The 25,973-nt window shown below is 42.6% G+C and overlaps 1 protein-coding gene across 2 annotated transcripts in view; it reads right to left on the bottom strand.

The window, feature by feature from the left end:
- The window catches only part of LOC143786355 (transient receptor potential cation channel subfamily M member 2-like), a 1,952,850-nt gene that overhangs the window by 1,173,878 nt on the left and 752,999 nt on the right, over positions 1–25,973 (bottom strand). For both annotated transcript variants that reach the window (XM_077275686.1, XM_077275685.1), the window contains one exon: positions 24,775–24,887. In XM_077275686.1, the coding sequence (XP_077131801.1) occupies positions 24,775–24,887 (113 nt within the window). The remainder of the gene's footprint in view (positions 1–24,774; positions 24,888–25,973) is intronic.

Raw genomic sequence — 25,973 nt, 5'->3', positions numbered from 1 at the left:
CCAGTGCTTCCCCCATACTCTGGAACTCTCTACCCCAACACATCAGACTCTCGCCTACCATAGAAACCTTCAAAAAGAACCTGAAGACTCACCTCTTCTGACAAGCCTCCAGCCTCCAGTGATCCTCAACCTACTGAACTGCTGCAAAACCTGCTCTACCCTCTCCTAGTGTATCCTCACCCATCCCCTGCAGACTGTGAGCCCTCGCAAGCAGGGTCCTCCCTCCTTATGTACCTGTGTGCCTTGTTTTTTGCTCATGTTTAATGTATTGTCTATATTTGAACCGTATTCACATGTAAAGCGCCATGGAATAAATGTCGCTATAAAAATGTATAATAATAATAATAATAATGTTGTGATCAAGGCTATGTGAGGGCCATATCATCATTTCTAGGACTCCTTGTTCTTCTTTAAACTGAAGATAATTCTTAATGACAATGAATCGAGTTGTTGTCCTGGTGCAGGATGAATTTGGAGTCATACAGATGCCTCCCTGATGATATTGCAAAATGCAGAAGTATCTGTATTCCTCATTATTGAGGACCCCAAGAAATGGGCAATGTTGAGGGCCATAGATGCAGTGATTGACCAAGAAAACTTGGGAAGATGAAAGACATTATATTTAATTTCCTTTTACATGGGTAGACATGCAGCAAATCAAGTTGGGAATTTGGTCAGTATTAATGGTGTTCTCAATTCTGAGAAATATATATAGTTATTTACCCTTCAAGCAATATAATCCAGGAGGCGTCTGTTTGGCTCCAAATGTATTCTGCAGCTGGGCAATCACCTCAAACATACATTAAAATGTATCCTTATTATAATAAATATTCTTAACACTACTTTTTTAAAGCGACACTGTCACCTGAATTTGGAGGGAACAATCTTTAGACCTAGGGGCGGGGTTTTTGGGTGTTTGATGCACCCTTTCCTTACCCGCCGGCTGCATGCTGGCTGCAATATTGGATTGAAGTTTATTCTCTGTTCTCCGTAGTACATGCCTGTACAAGGCAATCTTGTTACCTGTTTTGTTTATTTGTCTACCAATTTTTTTTGTTCAGCAGTCCTTTTTATTGCTGCCATACTTGTCCTGAGATCATTGTAGGAAGCTTGTTATTGCAGTAATTTTTTTTTAATTTTTTTTTTATAATAATTACAGCCACTTTCTGCCACGTTCATAGTGTTGTGTTATACCACTGGGCCAGAGTTGTGGTTCAGTGTCTCCCCCCAAAAGTGAGATAGTAATTCTCACACAGTTTATATTCTGCAGTACTGCTAGTGTGTCATATATGAGGCAGCCACTTTCTGCCACGTTCATAGTGTTGTGTTATACCACTGGGCCAGAGTTGTGGTTCAGTGTCTCCCCCCAAAAGTGAGATAGTAATTCTCACACAGTTTATATTCTGCAGTACTGCTAGTGTGTCATATATGAGGCAGCCACTTTCTGCCACGTTCATAGTGTTGTGTTATACCACTGGGCCAGAGTTGTGGTTCAGTTTCTCCCCCCAAAAGTGAGATAGTAATTCTCACACAGTTTATATTCTGCTGTACTGCTAGTGTGTCTTATATCAGGCAGCCACTTTCTGCCACGCTCATAGTGTTGTGTTATACCACAGGGCCAGAGTTAGGGTTCAGTGTCTCCCCCCAAAAAATGGAGATTCAAATTCTCACACAGTGTATATTCAGCTGTACTGCTAGTGCGTCGTATATCAGGCAGCCACTTTCTGCCACGTTCATAGTGTTGTGTTATACCACTGGGCCAGAGTTAGGGTTCAGTGTCTCCCCCCAAAAAATGGAGATTCAAATTCTCACACAGTGTATATTCAGCTGTACTGCTAGTGTATCGTATATCAGGCAGCCACTTTCTGCCACGTTCATAGTGTTGTATTATACCACTGGGCCAGAGTTGTGGTTCAGTGTCTCCCCCCAAAAGTGAGATAGTAATTCTCACACAGTTTATATTCTGCTGTACTGCTAGTGCGTCGTATATCAGGCAGCCACTTTCTGCCACGTTCATAGTGTTGTGTTATACCACAGGGCCAGAGTTGGGGTTCAGTGTCTCCCCCCAAAATGTGAGATAGTAATTCTCACACAGTTTATATTCTGCTGTACTGCTAGTGTGTCGTATATCAGGCAGCCACTTTCTGCCATGTTCATAGTGTTGTGCTATACCACTGGGTCAGAGTTGTGGTTCAGTGTCTCCCCCCAAAAGTGAGATAGTAATTCTCACACAGTTTATATTCTGCTGTACTGCTAGTGTGTCATATATCAGGCAGCCACTTTCTGCCACGTTCATAGTGTTGTGTTATACCACTGGGCCAGAGTTGTGGTTCAGTTTCTCCCCCCAAAAGTGAGATAGTAATTCTCACACAGTTTATATTCTGCTGTACTGCTAGTGTGTCTTATATCAGGTAGCCACTTTCTGCCACGCTCATAGTGTTGTGTTATACCACAGGGCCAGAGTTAGGGTTCAGTGTCTCCCCCAAAAAAATGGAGATTCAAATTCTCACACAGTGTATATTCAGCTGTACTGCTAGTGCGTCGTATATCAGGCAGCCACTTTCTGCCACGTTCATAGTGTTGTGTTATACCACTGGGCCAGAGTTACGGTTCAGTGTCTCCCCAAAAAAAATGGAGATTCAAACTCTCACACAGTGTATATTCAGCTGTACTGCTAGTGCATTGTATATCAGGCAGCCACTTTCTGCCACGTTCATAGTGTTGTGTTATACCACTGGGCCAGAGTTAGGGTTCAGTGTCTCCCCCCAAAAAATGGAGATTCAAATTCTCACACAGTGTATATTCAGCTGTACTGCTAGTGCGTCATATATCAGGCAGCCACTTTCTGCCACGTTCATAGTGTTGTATTATACCACTGGGCCAGAGTTGTGGTTCAGTTTCTTCCCCCAAAAGTGAGATAGTAATTCTCACACAGTTTATATTCTGCTGTACTGCTAGTACGTCGTATATCAGGCAGCCACTTTCTGCCACGTTCATAGTGTTGTGTTATACCACAGGGCCAGAGTTGGGGTTCAGTGTCTCCCCCCAAAAGCAAGTCATCTTTCAGGCAAGCTACGTGTCAGCAGGGGAAGGTTGGGCAAAAGAATGTGAAATCCATGATTGTTTAATTTAAATGAAGGTTAGCTAATCAACATTTGTGGTAGCCAGACGTGTCCTTTTTTCGGTCAGTATTGAACCAGCAGCACTGAACACTCTTTCTGAAAGCACACTGACAGCAGGGCAATCGAGGTCCTTTAATCCATATTCTGGCAATTCAGGCCAGGTGTCTAGTTTAGATGCCCAGTAATCAAAGGGGAATGACCTATGAGGGAGAACATCGATAAGGGTGGAAAAGTAGTTTGTAACCATACTGGACAAATGCTGTCTCCTGTCACTTTGAATCGATGCAGCTGTCCCTGTCGTGTCAGCGGTCATTGCGAAATCATTCCACAACCTTGTCATAAAACCCCTCTGTCCAACACCACTTCGGATTTCTGCACCTCTAGCACCTCTGCCATGTTGCCCCCTGCAGCTCGTGTGAGAACCATCACCGCCGCTGTGTGCTGGGAATGCCTGAACCAAACGGTCTACAAGAGTTGCTTGTTTGGTAGCCAATATTTGACCTAGGTTCTCATGTGGCATGATATTTTGCAGTTTTCCTTTATATCTTGTATCCAGGAGGCAGGCCAACCAGTTGTCGTCATCGGTCATCATTTTAACAATGCGGGGGTCCCTTTTTAGGATACGCAAGGCATACTCAGCCATGCTGGCCAATGTTCCAGGTGTCAATTAACTGTTTCTGCTGGGTTGAGGACCACTTTCTTGCAAATCAACATCACAAGTGTCCCGCAATTAACCTGTACCAGACCTTGCAATGCCACCAGTTTCTATTGCCACCTGATAATCATCCTCCTCCCATACATATTCATCCCCATCATCCTCCTCATCCTCTTGGTCCGCCAATTCATCCTGGACAGTTCCCTGAGCAGACAATGGCTGACTGTCATCAAGGCTTCCCTCCTCCTCGGCTGCAGACGCCTGCTCCTTAATGTGCGTCAAACTTTGCATCAGCAGACGCATAAGTGGGATGTTAATGCTTATGATGGCGTCGACCACTGCACACCAGACAACTCCATGTCTGCCATCCAAGTGGCTGCCCTTGTATCCTCCCACAAATTAATGACAGCATGCCTCTGTTCGCACATCCTCGGAATCATGTGCAGTGTGGAGTTCCACCTTGTTGCAACGTTGATTATTAGGCGGTGCTGGGGAAGATTCAGTGATCGCTGATGGTTCAGCATACGGCTGGAGTGTATGGGCATCCGGCGGATGTGCGAGCAAAGTCTTCGCACCTTCAGGAGCAGGGCTGGTAACTTTGGATAATTTTTGAGGAAGCCCTGCACCACCAGGTTAAAGGTGTGAGCCAGGCAAGGTATGTGTTTCAGTTCTGAAAGGGCTATGGCAGCCATAAAATTCCTTCCGTTATCACTGAATACCTTGCCTGCCTCAAGATGTACACTGCCCAGCCATGACTGAGGTTGTTGCTGCAAGTACTCCACCAGTACTTCTGCGGTGTGTCTGTTGTCGCCCAAACACTTCATTTGAAACACAGCCTGCTGACGCTTACCACTAGCTGTTCGATAATGGGACACCCCGAGTGCAACACTGGCAGCTGCGGATGGAGTGGTAGGGCGACTGCGCTCTGTGCACGAGCTTTCGCTTCTGGAGGAGGAGGAGGAGGAGTGGCGAACGCCTTATGTCAACTGTTTCCTTAGACTGTGGGATAGGCTGAACTGTACCACTATGGCTGCCCCCTGTGGACCCTGCATCCTACACATTAACCCAGTGCGCCATGATGGACACGTAACGTCCCCGGCCATGCCTACTGGTCCATGCATCTGTTGTGAGGTGCACCTTTCCACTGACTGATTGCCTCAAGGCATGGAGAATGCGGTCTTTGACATGCTGGTGGAGGGCTGGGATGGCTTTTCTCGCAAAGAAGTGTCGACTGGGTAGGTCATAGCGTGGTACTGCGTGGGCCATCAGGTCTTTGAAAGCTTCGCTTTCAACCAAATGGTACGGCATCATCTGTAATGAGATTAGTATAGCAATGTGGGCGTTCAAATCCTGTGTACGCGGATGAGAGGATGAGTACTTTCTTTTCCTAACGAGAGTCTCTTTGTTATGGTATTCTTGTTGTTGGCCTACATACAGTCTTTCCTACTAATAACCTTGTGATTACCTGACTGCTTTGGCCTTACGACGATACCTCCACATTTGCTGCTGGTGGTGTCCTAACCGGTGGGCTTACAGTGAGGGAAGCAATGTAACATTGCTGACTACCTTCATTCCGAGCAAGTGCACCAACAGTACGGGACGTTTGGTAGTTAGTCCAGGCTTGCAAGTGCATGCTGGTTAAATGTCTAAGCATGCACGTTGTATTTAAATTTTGAAGATTCTTCTCTCTGCTAAAGGTCTTTGAGCATTTTTTACAGATAACTTTTGACTGATCATTCTGATCTTGGTTAAAAAATTGCTACACTACACTCTTCCTACTATCGAAAACCTTTTCAGGCATTGTGCGCTGTGCTACTTTCACCGAGTGGCCACGCTCTCCTAAAACTGTTTTTGTTTTTCGCAAACATTTTTGGCCTGATACGGGCCTGCCAGATGACAGCTGTTGCAATGTAGATGGCTGCTGCGGATCATCCTCCTCCACTTCTGAGCTAGTGGCAGCGGCACCCTCTTCCCCCAATGGCTGCTAATCTGGGGCAACAACTGGGTCGTCTATCACCTCCTCCTCAATGTCATGTGCACCTTCCTCAGTGACACCGTGTAAGGTGCTATAGCGTTCGGGACAGGGCACCATAGTCTCATCAGGGTCACATTCTGGCTCAGTAAACTGTGACGGCAATGTAGTGATCATAGTCAATGGAACAGCATCACAATCTAGCTGTGGCTGTGCATCAGTGCACTCCATGTCCGATTCTTCTTGTAATTGGCAGTGTACAATTTCCCTTTCTAACCCAGGCACAGTATGTGTAAAGAGCTCCATGGAGTAACCTGTAGTGTCGCCTGATGCATCCTTCACTTTTGGTTTGGGAGAAGGACACAAGGAAACGTCTTTTTCCTGACCGGGAGCATCCACTGACGACTGGCTGCTCTTACATTTAGAACTTTGGGAAGAGGAGGCGAAAGAGCTAGAGGGGGAGTCAGCAAGGAAAGACAACACTTTTTCCTGCTTCTCTGGCTTTAAAAGCTGTTTTCCTACTCCCAGGTAAGGGAGCCTTCGAGGCCTTGTATAGCCAGATGATGACGCAGGCTGAACACCTCCAGCCTTAGGTGCTACTGTGCTTTTGCCACTACCATGAGATGCAGCACCACCAGCACCATCAGTACCAGCTGGCAACCCCCGCCCACGGCCTCTTCCACCAGACTGCCTCATTTTTTGGGGGGAGACCCTGAACCACAACTCATATTACACCGTCGTAATATGAGGGGCCCTGTGCCAGTACCGCCGCCCAAGGGAGAGTGTTCCCCCCCAGCTTGAACAGTGCTCTACCACTTGCAATACTACCTCTCCCAGCTCCACCACTGTGTAGTCTGTGTGGTTAAAACCTTAAATGGCACTGCCAATACGAATTATTTGAAATGATAGATGATAGTTAAAATATACAGGGGCCCTGGCCTCCATTTAATACTTTGCGCCTACTACCACTGTCTTTATTATTTGGGCGTAATAACGGTGTCTACTGCTGCTTCTTTTTTTTCCTTCACTGAGCAAAGCTGAACTTCAACTGTTGTCCCGTTTCAAATATTAAACTGCATTTGGCCTACTTGTTGGCTTGGGGCCTACTAACGGTGTCTGCCGCTCCTTGGTGTTCTCCTGGTTTATTTTTCTTGCGCTTCAATCTTCAGGCTTTTGTTTAAATATTTTTTATTTTAAACTGCATTTGGCCTACTTGTTAGGTTGGGCCTAGTAACATTGTCTGCTGCCGCCTCTTGTTTTCCTCTACTAAACAAAGCTGAGCTTGAAGCTTCAGGCTTTCGGCCTGTAACAACAATATGAAACTACATTTGGCCTAGTTCTTGGTTTGGGCCTAGTAACGTTGTCTGCTGCTGCCTCTTGTTTTCCTCTACTACACAAAGCTGAGCTTCAATCTTCAGGCTTTCGGCCTATATTTAGAATATGAAACTGCATTTGGCCTACTTGTTTGGTTGGGCCTACTAATGGTGTCTGCCGCTGATAGTTGTTCTCCTCCACTGAACAAACCAATGCCGCCTGTTTACTCCTGTTACCAATTTTTAACAGCTTTTAGCCTACTTTTTTTTATTTTGGGCCTATATCTGTGTTTCCTCCTCATTCCTGCCCATTGCACAGCCACTGCTAGATGAGTATGCTGGTACATTGACACAGACCACTACATTCCCCTTCCACTCTACACAGCCTGAATCTGACACTGCTGAAACTCAGGTTCCCCTTCCCGCATACTATACCACCTTACACGGGGACAAAGAGGAAGGTGCAGATGAAAGTGCAGGTTCCTTCAACAGGTGGGGGGGCATACTCATTGGCGACGTCACTGGCACAGGGCCCCTCATAGTACGCAAAAGTGTCTCTGCCGGTGGGAGGCGCCCCCGCCGTCAATCACAACGCCATACTTTGAGGGGCCCTGTGCCAGTGGCAATGCGAACGAGTGTGCCCCCCCTGCTTGTCCAGGATCACAGCACTTGCAAAGTTGAAATACTTACCTCTCCCTGCTCCACCGCCGTGATGTAGTCCGTGTTTCCTGGGCCCACAAAAAACTTGAGCCAGCCCTACTCCCCCCACAACTGTTGCCGAATGACCCCCAAATTATCAATGGTTAACTATTATTATAATATAACAAGAATTGATGTTTTTGGCATTAAAATGGGCTCTGTTGGTGTTTTCCTGTCCTCCACTAACTGCCGACTTTGATTCTCCATTGACTTGCATTGGGTTTCGTATTTCGGTCGGATCCCCGACTTTTCGAAATAATCGGCCGATTTCACCCGACCCGACTTTTGATAAAGTCGGGTTTCGCAAAACCTGACTCGATCCTGAAAAAGTAAAAGTCGCTCAACCCTATTCGCCACCCCCAGGGGCCATTTTCCAGGAGGCCACCGCATCACATCGTCTGCGGGGGCCTCTGGGCTTTAACAAAGTGCCGGAGGAGCACCACCAAGGCAGCACAGAGCTCCACCACCCCAGCACAGAACACCGTCGCCACCCCAGCACAGAGCACCGCTGCTGCACCAGCCTGGGATGGGATTTCCCAGAGGCCACCGCACCACAGGCAACCAACGAACAACCCCTGTTACCACTCCTGCACCTGTGCCTATCCCCCCCGTTAAGCTGAATTCAGACTGTAAGACGGACCCCCATTTGACTCATTATGTTTTTTTCCCTATTTTCCTTTTGAAAATTTGGGGTGCGTCTTATGGTCCAAAAAATACGGTATATCTGTGATGCCAGTGAATAAGGATTGTAAGGAGTTGGAAATTCACAAATGTAGTTTGTTAATCTAGGTGTTTTGAAGTGTCAGGACAAACAAATAATTATTGCCACTGTAGTTTGTCCTGATGAAAAAGTGTGAAACTTCGAAACTTGCTGACTAATAATCTGCATTCCTCGATTCCCCACTCCTCACAGTCCTTATTCACTGGCAGGGGAGATATAACCCATTTTACTCCAGTCTTTTGATGCAGCTTTAGTCGCAAGTCATATGTCCCAGTCATACATTTACTTATACAGATATACAGTGGGTACGGAAAGTATTCAGACCCCTTAAAATTTTTCTTTGTTTCATTTCAGCCATTTGATAAATTCAAAAAGTTCATTTTTTTCTCATTAATGTACACTCTAAACCCTGACTTTACTGAAAAAAACAGAAATGTAGTAATTTTTGCAAATGTATTAAAAAAGAAAAACTGAAATATCACATGGTCATAAGTATTCAGACCCTTTGCTCAGACACTCATATTTAAGTCACATGCTGTCCATTTCCTTGCAATCCTACTTGAGATTGTTCAACTCCTTCACTGGAGTCCAGCTCTGTTTAATTAAACTGATAGGACTTTATTTGGAAGGGCACACACCTGTCTATAAAAGACCTCACAGCTCACAGTGCATTCAGAAGAAATGAGAATCATGAGATCAAAGGAGCTGGCCAAGGAGCTCAGAGACAGAAATGTGGCAAGGCACAGATCTGGTCAAGGTTACAACAGAATTCTTGCAGTACTCAAGGTTCTTAAGAGCACAGTGACCTCTATAATCCTTAAAAGGAAGAAGTTTGGTACCACCAGAAGTCTTCCTAAACCTGGCCGTCCAGCCAAACTGAGCAATCATGGGAGAAGAGCCTTGGTGAGAGAGGTAAAGAAGAACCCCAAGATCACTGTGGCTCAGCTCCAGAGATGCAGTAGGGAGACGGGAGAAAGTTCTGCAAAATCAAATATCAATACAGCCCTCTACCAGTTGGGCCTTTACGGCAGAGTGGCCTGGTGGAAGCCTTTCCTCAGTGTAAGACATATGAGAGCCCGCATAGAGTTTGCTATAATACACATGAAGGACTCCCAGACTATGAGAAATAAGATTCTCTGGTCTGATGAGACAAAGATGGACCTTTTTGGTGATAATTCTAAGCAGTATGTGTGGAGCAAACCAGGCACTGCTTATCACCTGCCCAATACAATCTCAACAGTGAAACATGGTAGTGGCAGCATCATGCTATGGGGGTGTTTTTCAGCTGCAGGGACAGGACAACTGGCTGTTATTGAAAGAAACATGAATGTGGCCAAGTACAGAGATATCTGGGATGAAAACCTCTTCCAGAGTGCTCTAGACCACAGATTGGCCGAAGGTTCACCATCCAATAAGACAACGACCCCAAACACACAGCTAAAATAACAAAGGAGTGGCTTTAGAACAACTCTGTGACGATTCTTGACTGGCCCAGCAAGAGCCCTGACCTAAACCCAATTGAGCATCCCTTGAGAGACCTGAAAATGGCTGTCCACCAACGTTCACCATCTAACATGACAGAACTGGAGAGGATCTGCAAGGGAGAATGGCAGAGGATCCCCAAATCCAGGTGTGAAAAACTTGTTGCATCATTCCCAAGAAGACTCATGGCTGTACTAGCTCAAAAGGGTGCTTCTACTCAATACTGAGCAAAGGGTCTGAATACTTATGACCATGTGATATTTTAGTTTTTCTTTTTTATTAAATTTGCAAAAATTACTACATTTCTGCTTGTTTTCAGTTAAGATGGGGTGCAGAGTGTACATTAACCCCTTTCTGACATCTGATGTACTATCCTGTCGAGGTGGGGTGGGCCCGTATGACCACCGACGGGATAGTACGTCATATGCGATCGGCCGCGCTCACGGGGGGAGCGCGACCGATCGCGGCTGGGTGTCAGTTGACTATCGCAGCTGACATCTGGCACTATGTGGCAGGAGCGGTCACGGACCGCCCCCAGCACATTAACCCCCAGCACACTGCGATCAAATATGATCGCAGTGTTCTGGCAGTATAGGGAAACATTGCGCAGGGAGGGGGCTCCCTGCGTGCTTCCCTGAGACCCCCGGAGCAACACGATGTCATTGCGTTGCTCCGAGGGTCTCTTACCTCCTCCTCCCTGCAGCAGGCCCGGATCCAAGATGGCCGCGGCATCCGGGTCCTGCAGGGAGGTGGCTTCACTGCGCCTGCTCAGAGCAGGTGCTGGGAAGCCTGGATCTGTGCACTTTAGATCGCCAATCTGACACAGTGCATAGCAAAGTGTCAGATCGGTGATCTTACACTATAACATGATGATGATTTATCCATTTTACCAAACGCGAAACGGTATAAACGCCTCCCCCAAAAGAAATTTATGAATAGCTGGTTTTTGGTCATTCTGCCTCACAAAAACCAGAATAAAACGCGATCAAAAAATGTCACGTGCCCGAAAATGTGACCAGTAAAAACGTCAACTCGTCCCGCAAAAAACAAGACCTCACATGACTCTGTGGATCAAAATATGGAAAAATTATAGCTCTCAAAATGTGGTAACGCAAAAAATATTTTTTGCAATAAAAAGCGTCTTTCAGTGTGTGACGGCTGCCAATCATAAAAATCCGCTAAAAAACCCAGTATAAAAGTAAATCAAACTCCCCTTCATCACCCCCTTAGTTAGCGAAAAATTAAAAAATAAAAAAAAATGTATTTATTTCTATTTTCCCATTAGGGTTAGGGCTAGGGTTATGGCTAGGGTTAGGGCTAGGTTTAGGGCTAGGGTTAGGGTTAGGGCTACGGTTAGGGCTAGGGTTAGGGCAAGGGTTAGGGCTAGGGTTTCGGTTGGGGCTAGGGTTAATGCTACAGTTAGGGTTGGGGCTAAAGTTAGGGTTAGGGTTGGGGCTAAATTTAGGGTTAGGGTTTGGATTACATTTACGGTTGGCAATAGGGTTGGGATTAGGGGTGTGTCAGGGTTAGGGGTGTGGTTAGGGTTACCGTTGGGATTAGGGTTAGGGATGTGTTTCGATTAGGGTTTCACTTATAATTGGGGGGTTTCCACTGTTTAGGCACATCAGGGGCTCTCCAAACGCGACATGGCATCCGATCTCAATTCCAGCCAATTCTGCGTTGAAAAAGTAAAACAGTGTTCCTTCCATTCCGAGCTCTCCCGTGCACCCAAACAGGGGTTTACCCCAACATATGGGGTATCAACGTACTCAGGACACATTGGACAACAACTTTTGGGGTCCAATTTCTCCTGTTACCCTTAGGAAAATACAAAACTGGGGCCTAAAAAATAATTTTTGTGGAAAAAAAAAGAATTTTTTTATTTTCACGGCTCTGCGTTATAAACTGTAGTGAAACACTTGGGGGTTCAAAGTTCTCAAAATACATCTAGATAAGTTCCTTGGGGGGTCTAGTTTCCAATATGGGGTCACTTGTGGGGGGTTTCTACTGTTTGGCTACATTAGGGGCTCTGCAAATGCAATGTGACGCCTGCAGACCAATCCATCTAAGTCTGCATTCCAAATGACGCTCCTTCCCTTCCAAGCTCTGCCATGCACTCAAACGGTGGTTCCCCCCACATATGGGGTATCAGCGTACTCAGGACAAATTGGACAACAAATGTTGGGGTCCAATTTCAACTGTTACCCTTGGAAAAATACAAAACTGGGGGCTAAAAAATAATTTTTGTGGAAAAAAATTTTTTTTTTTCACGGCTCTGCGTTATAAACTGTAGTGAAACACTTGGGGGTTCAAAGCTCTCACAACACATCTAGACGAGTTCCTTAGGGGGTCTACTTTCCAAAATGGTGTCACTTGTGGGGGTTTCAATGTTTAAGCACATCAGTGGCTCTCCAAACGCAACATGGCGTCCCATATCAATTCCTGTCAATTTTGCATTGAAAAGTCAAACGGCGCTCCTTCCCTTCCGAGCTCTCCCATGCGCCCAAACAGTGGTTTACCCCCACAAATGGGATATCAGCGTACTCAGGACAAATTGTACAACAACTTTTGGGGTCCAATTTCTTCTCTTACCCTTGGGAAAATAAAAAATTGGGGGCGAAAAATCATTTTTGTGAAAAAATATGATTTTTTATTTTTACGGCTCTGCATTATAAACTTCTGTGAATCACTTAATGGGTCAAAGTGCTCACCACACATCTAGATAAGTTCCTTAGGGGGTCTACTTTCCAAAATGGTGTCACTTGTGGGGGCTTCAATGTTTAGGCACATCAGTGGCTCTCCAAACGCAACATGGCGTCCCATATCAATTCCTGTCAATTTTGCATTGAAAAGTCAAACAGCGCTCCTTCCCTTCCGAGCTCTCCCATGCGCCCAAACAGAGGTTTACCCCCACATTTGGGGTATCAGCCTACTTAGGACAAATTGGACAACAACTTTTGGGGTCCATTTTCTCTTGTTACCCTTGGTAAAATAAAACAAATTGGAGCTGAAGTAAATTTTTTGTGAAAAAAAGTTAAATGTTCATTTTTATTTATATATTCCAAAAATTCCTGTGAAACACCTGAAGGGTTAATAAACTTCTTGAATATGGTTTTGAGCACCTTGAGGGGTGCAGTTTTTAGAATGGTGTCACGCTTGGTTACTTTCTGTCATATAGACCCCTCAAAATGACTTCAAATGAGATGTGGTCCCTAAAAAAAAATGGTGTTGTAAAAATGAGAAATTGCTGGTCAACTTTTAACCCTTATAACTCCCTAACAAAAAAAATTTTGGTTCCAAAATTGTGCTGATGTAAAGTAGACATGTGGGAAATATTACTTATTAAGTATTTTGTGTGACATATCTCTGTGATTTAATTGCATAAAAATTCAAAGTTGGAAAATTGCAAAATTTTCAAAATTTTTGCCAAATTTCCTTTTCTTTCACAAATAAACGCAGGAAATATCAAATAAATTTTACCACTGTCATGAAGTACAATATGTCTCCAGAAAACAGTGTCAGAATCATTAGGATCTGTTGTAGCATTCCAGAGTTATAACCTCATAAAAGGACAGTGGTCAGAATTGTAAAAATTGGCCTGGTCATTAACGTGCAAACCACCCTTGGGGGTAAAGGGGTTAATGAGAAAAAAATAACTTTTTTGAATATAGCAAATGGCTGGAATGAAACAAAGACTGAAAAATGTAAAGGGGTATGAATACTCTCCATACCCACTGTACAGTGATCAAATGCTGCACTAAGCTAGGTCCAAAAATTACAGCCATAAAGTAATTAAAAGTGTCTCCCTTTTAAGATTTGTGACTTGGTGAACATTGGAAGTATCGCATTATTTTATAGTTTGTCCAGCTTTATTGTGTCCCCACAGATATCAGAATGGAGCAGAGTCATAGTGCTGGGCAGGAAAAGAAGCAGCAGATGTTGATGTGCCAGTACTGTGGACACAAACAAACTTTCAGGGGAGGAAAACTGGGAAATTATGGTGGAACATGCCACATAAGAAAAACTAGTTTTTTTCTCTAATCCTGGACCACTTCTTCGAGCTAGTGATAATTGTTTGTTTCTCACAGAAAAGTGCCATGTGTGTCAAATTTTTTCTTACTTTTTTTATAAAAAAAAGTAAATGTATTCGTTTATATTGCATTTATAAAGTTTGAATTAATTAAAAAAATTATATTTCTATAAAGATTACAAATTTAAATGTGATGTCCCATGACATGTTCACATGACTGTATAAAGATATACATAACTGTGATATGTTTACATGACTGTATGTATAGATGTTATGTATAAGGAGTGATCTCTGTATAATAATTAGCACAGAGGAAGCCATCTGTCTTACAGAAGTCACGAGCCAGGCACACTATGAAGACTTTAATCTTATATTACGATTATGACTATGAAAGAGAAATAAATAATTTTTTTAAATCCCACTGTCCTTTCTTCAAAGCCCTGTCACTCATAGTAACCTCAGATGTGGCAGCATCAATTTAAGTCCCTTTACACTGTGTTCCAAATTATTATGCACATAGAGTTTAGAATTGATAAGGTTAGAATTTTTTTGTTTGTCATTTAAACTCATTGATGGTGACGTGTGTCAGGGCTCTTTATATCACTGAAAGCAATTGCAGATACCTGTGCAAATTAGTTTGGCAGGTGTGTCCAAATAAAGGCAAGACTACTTAAGAAGGCTGTTCCACATTATTAACCCCTTCACCCCAAAGCCTCTTTTCACCTAAGTGACACGACCAATTTTTAGAATTCTGACCACTGTCACTTTATGAGGTCATAACTCTAAAACGCTTCAACGGATCCTGGTGATTCTGACATTGTTTTCTCGTGACATATTGTACTTCACGATAGTGGTAAAACTTCTTCGATATGACTTGCATTTATTTGTGAAAAAAACAAAAATTTGTCGAAAATTATGAAAATTTAGCAATTTTCAAACTTTTAGTTTTTATGCCCTTAAATTAGAGAGTTATATCTCATAATATAGTTAATAAACAACATTTCCCACATGTCTGCTTTACATCAGCACAATTTTGGAAACATAATTTTTTTTGTTAGGGAGTTATAAGGGTTAAAAGTTGACCAGTGATTTCTCATTTTTGCAACAAAATTTGCAAAACCATTTTTTTTACGGACCACCTCACACTTGAAGTGACTTTGAGGGGTCTATATGACAGAAAATGCCCAAAAGTGACACCATTCTAAAAACTGCACCCCTCAAGGTACTCAAAACCATATTCAAAAAGTTTATTAACCCTTCAGTTGCTTCACAGGAATTTTTGGAATGTTTAAAAAAAATTGAACTTTTTTTTCACAAAATTTTTACTTCAGATCCCATTTGTTTTATTTTACCAAGGGTAACAGGAGAAATTGGACCAAAAAAGTCGTTGTACAATTTGTCCTGAGTACGCCGATACCCAACATGTTGGGGTAAACCATTGATTGGGCACATGGCAGAGCTCGGAAGGGAAGGAGCGCCATTTGACTTTTCAATGCAAGATTTGCTGGAATTGAGATCGGAACCCATGTCGCAATTGGAGAGCCCCTGATGTGCCTAAACAGTGGAAACCCCCACAAGTGACACCATTTTGGAAAGTAGACCCTCTAAGGAACTAATCTAAATGTGTGGTGTGCACTTTGAACCTCCAAGTGCTTCACAAAAGTTTATAATGTAGAGCCGTAAAAAAAAAAATTCATATTAATTTTCACAAAAAATGATATTTTGCCCCAAATTTTTTATTTTCCCAAGGGTAACAGGATAAAATGGACCACAAATGTTGTTGTGCAATTTGTCCTGAGTACGCTGATATTTCATATATGGGGATAAACCACTGTTTGGGCGCATGGCAGAGCTCGGAAGGGAAGGAGCGCCATTTGACTTTTCAATGCAAAATTGGCTGGAATTGAGATCGGAACCCATGTCGTGTTTGGAGAGCCCCTGACGTGCCTAAACAGTGGAAACCCCCACAAGTGACACCATTTTGGAAAGTAGACCCTCTAACGAAATAATCTAGATGTGTGGTGAGCACTTTGAACCTCCAAGTGCTTCACAGAAGTTTATAATGTAGAGCCGTAAAAAAAAATTCATATTAATTTTCACAAAAAATGATCTTTTTGCCCCAAATTTTTTATTTTCCCAAGGGTAACAGGATAAATTGGACCCCAAAAGTTGTTGTGCAATTTGTCCTGAGTACGCTGATACTTCATATATGGGGATAAACCACTGTTTGGGCGCATGGCAGAGCTCAGAAGGGAAGGAGCGCCATTTGACTTTTCAATGCAAAATTGGCTGGAATTGAGATCGGAACCCATGTCGTGTTTGGAGAGCCCCTGACGTGCCTAAACAGTGGAAACCCCCACAAGTGACACCATTTTGGAAAGAAGACCCCCTAAGGAACTTATCTAGATGTGTGGTGAGCACTTTTAACCCCCAATTGTTTCACTAAAGTTTAGAATGTAGCGCTGTGAAAATTAAAAAATCATTTTTTCTTTCCACAAAATTATGTTTTAGTCCGCAATTTTTTTTTCCCAAGGGTAACAGGAGAAATTGGACCACAAAAGTTATTGTCCAATTTGTCCTGAGTACGCTGATACCCCATACATTGGGGGGAACCACTGTTTGGGCGCACGGCAGAGCTCAGAAGGGAAGGAGCGCCGTTTGAAATGCAGACTTAGATGGATTGGTCTGCAGGTGTCATGTTGCATTTGCAGAGCCCCTGATGTACCTAAACAGTAGAAACCCCCCACAAGTGACCCCATATTGGAAACTAGACCCCCAGAGGAACTTATCTAGATGTGTTGTGAGAACTTTGAACCAACTAGTGTTTCACTACAGTTTATCACGCAGAGCCGCGAAAATAAAAAATATTTTTTTTTCAAGAACCGGATGGTGTGAGTTCTATGACCGACTTGGTTGTGGAAGCACTTAGAGGGGATTTTGAGAGTGGCACACTAAATAAAGAAAAAAAGACTAAAAAGAATAAGATTAAAAGAAGGAAAAAAATGTCACACCCACAGGATCCCAGTGAGGATCAAGTGAGTGGAGACATAGTAAAGGGTACATTTGATGGAAATGATAAAGATATCTCCGTTAATCTGGAGCAGGTTAAGCTCCAAATGGAAAGGATAAGGAAGGATAATTTATTGGATTTGAACTCCATGGGTCAAATAAGTCCGTTGGGTGTGTTGGTCTCGCTTGCCAATGAGGCTAATGGAGGTGAGGCCAACATACTTGACTGCCTGCTACATGAGGAAACCAACCATGGGGGACCTCCCCAAATATTAACACCTAGAGTAGGGAATAATTTCAACTTAATAGATATTCAGGAGAACGAGACACTAGTAAATAAGACAAAGAAGAGATTATTTGTGGATAATTCCAGGTCTGGATCTTCCTCTGTTTGTTTTTTACCAAAGGTTGTAGAAAACAACAACAGTATAACGAAATACTTTCTTCCGATATCACAAAAAAGAAAAAACTTAGAAGAGGAACCCGAGGAAAGAAAAAGAACAAAAAAGTACCCAACACCGAGACCAATCTAAACACTATGGAGCAACAAGTGCAGGTTTTTGTGAATGAGAATGGATGTAAGCTGGAAAGAAGAGGTAATATTTTTAATCTTTCTAAACACAAACTGACCTTGGGTGAAACCAAAGTTTTAAATAGGGGCCTGTCTTTTTGCCCAAATAATAAATCTAAAGATGTGGAGCTTTTCATGGACCTTCAACATTTCATCCGTAAATTAACTTTAAAAAGACATTTCTGCATAAAAGATGATAGAAATGTGACGGTCGAGATGGATGGTGATAACATCAAACATTGTCAACTAAAGGATAAATCTATATTTTATCCCATCCATAGTCAGGGCCACCATCTAAAAACCTACATAGACTTGGTTTTGAATGACTTCGAGTCCTTGAATTTTAAGCGAGGGTCGATTAATAATCTGACAACAATTGAAATTGAGGGCATTAAGACTCTCAAAAATGATGCAAATTTGGTAATAAAATCCGCCGATAAGGGTGGAGGGGTGGTATTACAAGATTTAGATGCTTATATCTTAGAGGCGAATAGGATTTTGTCAGATGAGGGGACTTATAATATTTCCAATAGGGCTGAATACGAGAATGCGGTAACAAAATATAAAGAATTAATTAAAACAGCGGATGAATTGGGGATTCTGAATAAGAGCGAGAAAGAATTCCTTGGGGTAAAAAACCCAAAGATGGCAGTATATTACCATCTTCCAAAGGTTCATAAGGATGAGTTTAACCCACCTGGACGACCCATCATAGCGGGGATTAATTCTTTAACATCAAATCTAGCAGCATTTGTGGACTCTTTTATGAATGAGTCTGTCAGAAATTTGGGTTCTTATCTCAGGGATTCCACCCATTTAATACAGGAATTGCAGAGAATTACATGGGGTGGTGATTTTTTATTTATATCTATTGACGTGACTGGTTTATATTCTAATATTGATCACACCATTGGCCTTCAATGTTTTAAACTTTACATTGATAGACTATCTAATGTGACCATGGCCCAAAGAGAGTTTCTGATGAATAGCATGACTTTTATTCTAGAGAACAACTTTTTCACATTCGGGGAGACCATTTATCACCAGATACGGGGGACCGCCATGGGCTCGAAGGCAGCGCCCACGTATGCTAATTTATTCATGGCTGCCTTTGAGTCCTGGTATGTCCTCCATTGCAAACATAAACAGAATCTGGTCCTATACAAACGTTTTATAGATGATATATTTATCATCTATGATAATGCAGATAATACGGTTTTTGAATTCCTTGATGCTATAAGGGATAATCATTGGGGTATAGAGCTCACTCCCTGTGTGGAAAGTAAAAATGTTACCTTTCTAGACCTGAACATCTATATTGATGAGGCCGGAGAGATCATGACCAAAAACCATTTTAAAAATGTGGATGCCAATGGGTATGTTCATTTTGAAAGTAACCATCACAGACCATGGCTTAGGAACATCCCAAGGAACCAGTATTATAGAATTAGAAAAAATTGCACTTCTGATACAGCATTCAGGGAACAAAGCAAAATTCTGAGGGAGAGATTTCAAGAAAAAGAATATCCTGTGAAGCTTGTCAAAAAGGCTTATAACTCCGTTAAGGGTTGTTCCCAAAATGAGCTTATACATCTCGACAAAAATAAGGGTGCTAAGAAAAACCTTTTTGAAACTAATTTTATCACTACTTTTTCGTCACAAAATGTTCAAATACGGAATATATTAGAAAAACATTGGAGTGTGATCTTAAATGATCCGATCCTTAATAAGGTGGTTCCTAGGAAACCAACAGTAACATTTAAAAGGGCCCCCACCATCAAAAATGTCTTGGCACCCAGTGTAGTTAAGGTTTCCACCTCTGGATGCACTTTAGTAGGTAATGAATGGATCGGCCGCAACGGTTCTTACCGATGTAATGGACGTGGGTGCAAATGTTGTAGATCTATTAGTAACAATGTTGACAGTTTCATGTCGTTTGTAAAGAAAGGAAAGGTTTTTAATATCAATTTTAGAATGACGTGTCAGACAGATTACGTAATCTATTTAATTCAGTGTAACTGTGGCAAACAGTACGTGGGAAGAACTTGTCAACCTCTTCACAAACGGGTTAACTCCCATAGGTTTAATATTCTTAGAGGTTTTTCTAAACATGGATTGTCGCGACATTGTACTATAGTTCATCATGGTAATGTTAAATTATCTGTGACCCACATTGACCATGTGCCTGTGAATACACCTAGGAGATTGGAGGTCCTGGGTAAAAAAGAAACATATTGGATATTCAAGTTGGGCACTTTAAGCCCTGGTGGATTAAATGAGGTAAGTGACCTCTTCTAGAAACCAATAACTGATATCATGAATTTTCATCACACTGACATTCTTCTGTGAAAAAATTTTTTTTTGGTGTTTGGAGTGCCTCCGTGTGACGATGTGGCGAGAGATTATTGACTTCAGTGGCCCCTACCTTCCATTAATCTAGGTGGCCGACTGGTCTGAGATGCTGCTTATTTCATTGCAGTGTTTGTAGACCTCTGGACCAAATGGGTTCAATTCCCGAATGAACCGTTGAAATTGAGCACATGGGAATTCACCCTCCCCTTTACTTCTCTTATTTCATGTAATTTTTGTCCAAATAATCCTATTGATATTGAAGCATACTACAATGTAGTGTTAGTTACCCCATATGAGCCCTTGGTTCGTTACTATGGGTCAATATATGATATTTTAAGTGTTTCGAATGGGTTTAACTGGTGGCTCCAAGATAAATAGTTACCCTCACCTAAGACCACCAGGTGGTTTAGTGGTATAAGACGGAGGTTTGATCTCTGGAGGATAGGTTTTAGGTTTCTCCCAGTGTGAGTTCTAATCCTGGTTTATCTGGATACCAGAAATGTTTATATTTGTTTTAATTATTTATTGATGAATATATATGGTTTTAAAGATCGATCATTGGGTTTCAATGTATTTTAATGTTTTGTAACCAATATTATGGGTATATTTACAAATGTTTGACCTAAAGTGGGCGTTCCCACCAGAAGTGATGTCGTAAGAGGGTGGGGCTTATACATGTTTGTGTTTTTTTGATTGTACTTGTGGGTATATATACCTGGTTTTATTGATGAATCTTGATGCCCTGATGAAGTGGCTTGTCTGCCATGAAACGCGTAGGCTAATAAACAGAGTGTGTGTGTAACTCTGTTATCTTCATTGTGGTCTGCGCGGCTTTTATCCTCCGGTTCTTTTTTCTCCATGTTTAGCCCCCACGTTTTTATTTTTGCCAACGGTAAAAGGAGAAATTGGACAACAAAAGTTGTTGTCCAATTTGTCCTGAGTACGCTGATACCCCATATATGGGGGGGAACCACTGTTTGGGCGCACGGCAGAGCTCGGAAGGGAAGGAGCGCCATTTGAATTGCAGACTTAGATGGATTGGTCTGCAGGTGTCATGTTGCATTTGCAAAGCCCCTGATGTACCCAAACAGTAGAAACCCCCCACAAGTGACCCCATATTGCAAACTAGACCCCCCAGGGAACTTATCTAGATGTGTTGTGAGAACTTTGAACTAACAAGTGTTTCACTACAGTTTATCTCGCAGAGCCGCGAAAATAATTTTTTTTTTTCCACGAAAATGATATTTTAGCCCCCACGTTTTTATTTTCCCAAGGGTAACAGGACAAATTGGACCCCAAAAGTTGTTGTCCAACTTTTCCTGGGAACGCTGATACCCCATATGTTGGGGGGAACCACTGTTTAGGTGCACAGGAGAACTCGGAAGGGAAGGAGCACTGTTTTAGTTTTTCAAAGCAGAATTGGCTGGAATTGAGATCGGACGTCATGTCGCGTTTGGAGAGCCCCTGATGTGCCTGATGTACAGTGAAAACTCCCCAATTCTAACTGAAACCCTAACCCCAACCCTAACCCCAGCCCTAACCCTAGCCCTAACCCCAACCCTAGCCCTAACCCTAGTCCTAACCATAGCGCTACATTCACACTAGTGTTTTTTTGCATACGTCGCAATGCGTTGTTTTGGCGAAAAAACGCATCCTGCAAAGTCATCTGCAGGATGTGTTTTTTCCCCATAGACTAACATTAGTGACGCATTGCGACGTATTGACACACGTCGCAACCGTCGTGCGACGGTTGCGTCATGTTGTGGCGGACCGCCGGCAGCAAAAAACGTTACATGTAACTTTTTTTGTGCCGACGGTCCACCATTTCCGACCGCGCATGCTCGGCTGGAACTCCGCCCCCACCTCCCCGCACCTCACAATGGGGCAGCGGATGCGTGGAAAAACAGCATTCACTGCCCCCGTTGTGCGGCGCTTGCACAGTATGCGTCGGTATGTCGGGCCGACGCAGCGCGACGGCCCCGTACCGACGCTAGTGTGAAAGTAGCCTAACGGGAAAATGGAAATAAATATATTTTTTAAAATTTTATTATTTTTCCCTAACTAAGGGGGTGATGAAGGGGGATTTTATTTACTTTTATAGCGTTTTTTAGCGGATTTTTATGGTTGGCAGCCGTCACACACTAAAAGACGCTTTTTATTGCAAAAAATAGTTTTTGCATCACCACATTTTGAGAGCTATAATTTTTCCATATTTTGGTCCACAGAGTCATGTGAGATCTTGTTTTTTGCGGGACGAGTGGACGTTTTTATTGGTACCATTTTCGGGCACATGACATTTTTTGATCGCTTTTTATTCCGATTTTTGGGAGGCGGAATGAACAAAAACCAGCAATTCCTGAAATTCTTTTAGGGGGAGCGTTTATACCGTTCCGCGTTTGGTAAAAAGGATAAAGCAGTTTTATTCTTCGGGTCAGTACGATTACAGCGATACCTCATTTATGTCATTTTTTTATGTTTTGGCGCTTTTACACAATAAAAACTATTTTATATAAAAAAAATAATTGTTTTTGCATCGCTTTATTCTGAGAGCTATAACTTTTTTATTTTTCTGCTGATGATGCTGTATGGCGGCTTTTTTTTGCGGGACAAGATGATGTTTTCAGCGGTTCCATGGTTATTTATATCCGTCTTTTTGATCGTATGTTATTCCACTTTTTGTTTGGCGGTATGAGAATAAAGCGTTGTTTTTTGCCTCTTTTTTTTTTTTTTTTTACGGTGTTCACTGCAGGGGTTAACTAGTGATACAGTTTTATAGGTGGGGTCATTACGGATGCGGCGATACCAAATATGTGTACTTTTATTGTGTGATTTTTTTTTTTATTTAGATAAAGAAATGTATTTATGGGAATATATATATATATTTTTTTCTTTATTTAGGAATTTTTTTTTTATTTTTTTTTTACACATGTGGAAATTTTTTTTTTTTAACTTTTTTACTTTGTCCCAGGGGGGGACATCACAGATCGGTGATCTGACAGTGTGCACAGCACTCTATCAGATCACCGATCTGACAGGCACATTGCAGAGGCTTGCCGGCGCCTGCTATGAGGAATTCTCAGCAGACGCCGGCAAGCAGGGTCATCTCATGACCCAGAAGGAGTCCCGCGGCCATCTTGGATTTGGGGACTTTTTCCAGGTCACCGGAGCAGCACGATCTCATCGCGCTGCTCTGGTGGGAGAACGCAGGGAGCCCCCGTCCCTGCGCGATCCCCCTCTATGCCGCTGTCACTATTGACAGCGGCATCAGAGGGGTTAAATGCCCGCGATCGGCGATAGCGCCGATCGTGGGCATTGCTGCGGTGTGTCAGCTGTCATATACAGCTGACACCCGCACCCGATCACCGCGGCGCTCAGCATGAGACCGCGGTGATCGGGGCGCCGTACTAGTACTGCGGCTGGCACTAATGCAGTGCCGGCAGCGCAGTACTAGTACGGCGCATGTCGGCAAGGGGTTAAGCAGCCTACATTTTTTGCCAAAATGGGAAAGAAAAAGGATGTGTCGGCTGCTGAGAAGCAACAAATTGTGGAGTATTTAGGTCAAGGCATGACTACAATCAACATTGCCAAGACACTTCATGGTGATCATCGCACAATCAAGAAGTATGTAGCTGATTCCCAGCACACACGTGTGCGTGCTGATAAGGTAAAGTTGAGGACTCTATCCAACAGGCAATTGCATAAGGTTAAAAGAGCAGCTGCAAAAATGCCTTGTCATAGCAGCAGACAAGTTTTTGAAGCTGCTGGTGCCTCCAACGTCCCCAGAACAACAAGATGCAGGGTCCTTCAGAGGTTTGCAGATGTTCGTAAGCCATCCTGTCGACCACCTCTATCTACTGCAACAAGCAGAAACGGCTCCAGTGGGCCAAACGATACATGAAGACTGACTTCCAAACTGTTTTGTTCACCGATGAGTGCCGTGCAACGCTCGATGGTCCAGATGGATGGAGTGGAGGATGGACACCCCATGAAAACACGGCTAAGGCACCAACAAGGAGGAGGTGGAGTAATGTTTTGGGCTGGAATCATGGGGAGAGAGATTGTCGGCCCCTTTATGATCCCTGAAGGAGTAAAGATGAACTCCATAATCTATGTGGAGTTTCTAAAACAACACTTCCTGCCATGGTTCAAGAGGAAGAACCGTGCTTTCCGCAGCAAGATCATTTTCATGCATGATAATGCACCGTCTCATGCTGCAAAAAACACATCTGCATCTCTGCCTGCTATTGGCATAAAAGAGGACAAACTTATGGTGTGGCCACCATCTTCCCCTAACCTCAACCCCATTGAGAACCTCTGGAGCATCATCAAAAGGAGTGTCTATGATGGTGCGAGGCAGTTCACATCTAAGCAACAGCTCTGGGAGGGTATTCTGTCCACATGCAAAACAATTGAAGCAGAAACCATCCAAAAACTGACAAATTCAATGGACGAGAGAGTTCAAAAGCTTCTTTTGAACAAGGGGTCCTACGTGCAAATGTAACATCACCTAGAATAAAGTTTTCACTTGAAAACTGTTTGATTTCATTTTGTAATAAGCTGATAATGCTTATAACTTCACAATTGACCATTTTTTTTGTTCAAAATAAAAAAAAAGGTTGAAAACTCTGCTGTGCATAGTAATTTGGAACATGCATTTTGAGTGTTTATTTTTTTTTAAAAGATACTGTTTTCATAGGCAGTTTTTTCCAAAACATTGCAATTATACTAGAATAGTAGATGACTGGAAAATAACAATGACTGCAATTCAGATAGGTAATTTAGAGAAAATATGAGGAAATATTATTTGCATAATAATTTGGAACACAGTGTAAATACTAGCTTACTTACCTGAATGTTAATAGCCGTGAATAAAGAAGAGGAAAGAAAATCATACAAGTGATTACTCTCCACAGCTCATTGTCCACACTCAGCTCTCCAAACCAAACTCTTGTAAGAAATGCCTATTAGCAAACATTCAACACAAAGAAGAATAAAAATGGAACACTTGATAAAATGTATGCAAACAGTTAAAGAAGACTTTCACCAAAATTGTTCATGTTGAACTGGATGTGGAATGTAATAGTGGCTGCAGAGCAGAATATAATAGTGGTTGCATAGCAGAATATCAATTATTTTTTTATTTTGACTCTCTGTTGCAGAGATATAAGCAAATAAAGTATTTGGCCCCTAATGAGTTCATTTTCATTAAGTTCAAGTTTATGTTATCAGTTTTTACTGGGCACATGTGCTTATTCTTCTGAATGACATTGCCCAATGATAAGCAGGCAGCAACATTCGTGGGGAAAAAGAACATGCCCCCAACAAAGCTTAGAGCTGGTTTCTCAGTGTATGAGATCTATAATGTTAGACAGCTTTGTTCTCCTGGTTTAACCTCCAGTGTGGTGGGGAAAGGGCAGTGAAGATGTCTGCTATTCCTCTCTCATAGCACTGTCACCTCTGCTGTACTGTTCTTACCCCCTGTATTTATAGAAATAAAAGCTCAAAGTGTTGTACTCAGACAGCTTGTATTCACTTTGCAGTGAAATCAGAGCAGGGTGTCACTACATCTCACACAGGAGAAGCCCAGAACAGGCAGGTAAATCCTTTGTTAGATATGTGACATCCTGCTCTCACTGCAGAGTGAGTACAAGCTGCCTGAGCACAGCAGACATGACACTTTGAGCTTTCATCGCCGAACACACAGTGTAGTAGGAGAGGCGGTACAGCGAAGGTGATAGTGCTAGGAAAAGAGAAGAGTTGAAAGAAGGGTTTGGTATGTTCAAACATGACAAATTTGTAGTCTGCAATAGAAAAGCTGATATATTTTAACGTGGTTGTTCTGAATCATGTACATAGATTGATAGACACTTCATTTTGTTTCAACTGATGAAAGATCAGGTTCGAATCCAAAAACATAACTAACCATATATATAGTATAATAAATAGCTCATGAAGAATGCCTGATTCATGGACTTTTCAAAGACAAACCATCCCAAAGTCTTAGCAACCTCTGAAATGTTTGATGAAAACTCTGTGGCTAGATACAG

Source organism: Ranitomeya variabilis, chromosome 7 (assembly GCF_051348905.1).
Source record: "Ranitomeya variabilis isolate aRanVar5 chromosome 7, aRanVar5.hap1, whole genome shotgun sequence".
Lineage (NCBI taxonomy): Eukaryota > Metazoa > Chordata > Amphibia > Anura > Dendrobatidae > Ranitomeya > Ranitomeya variabilis.
Note: the sequence above shows the minus strand (reverse complement) of the source record. Positions and strands in the feature narration are given on the sequence as shown.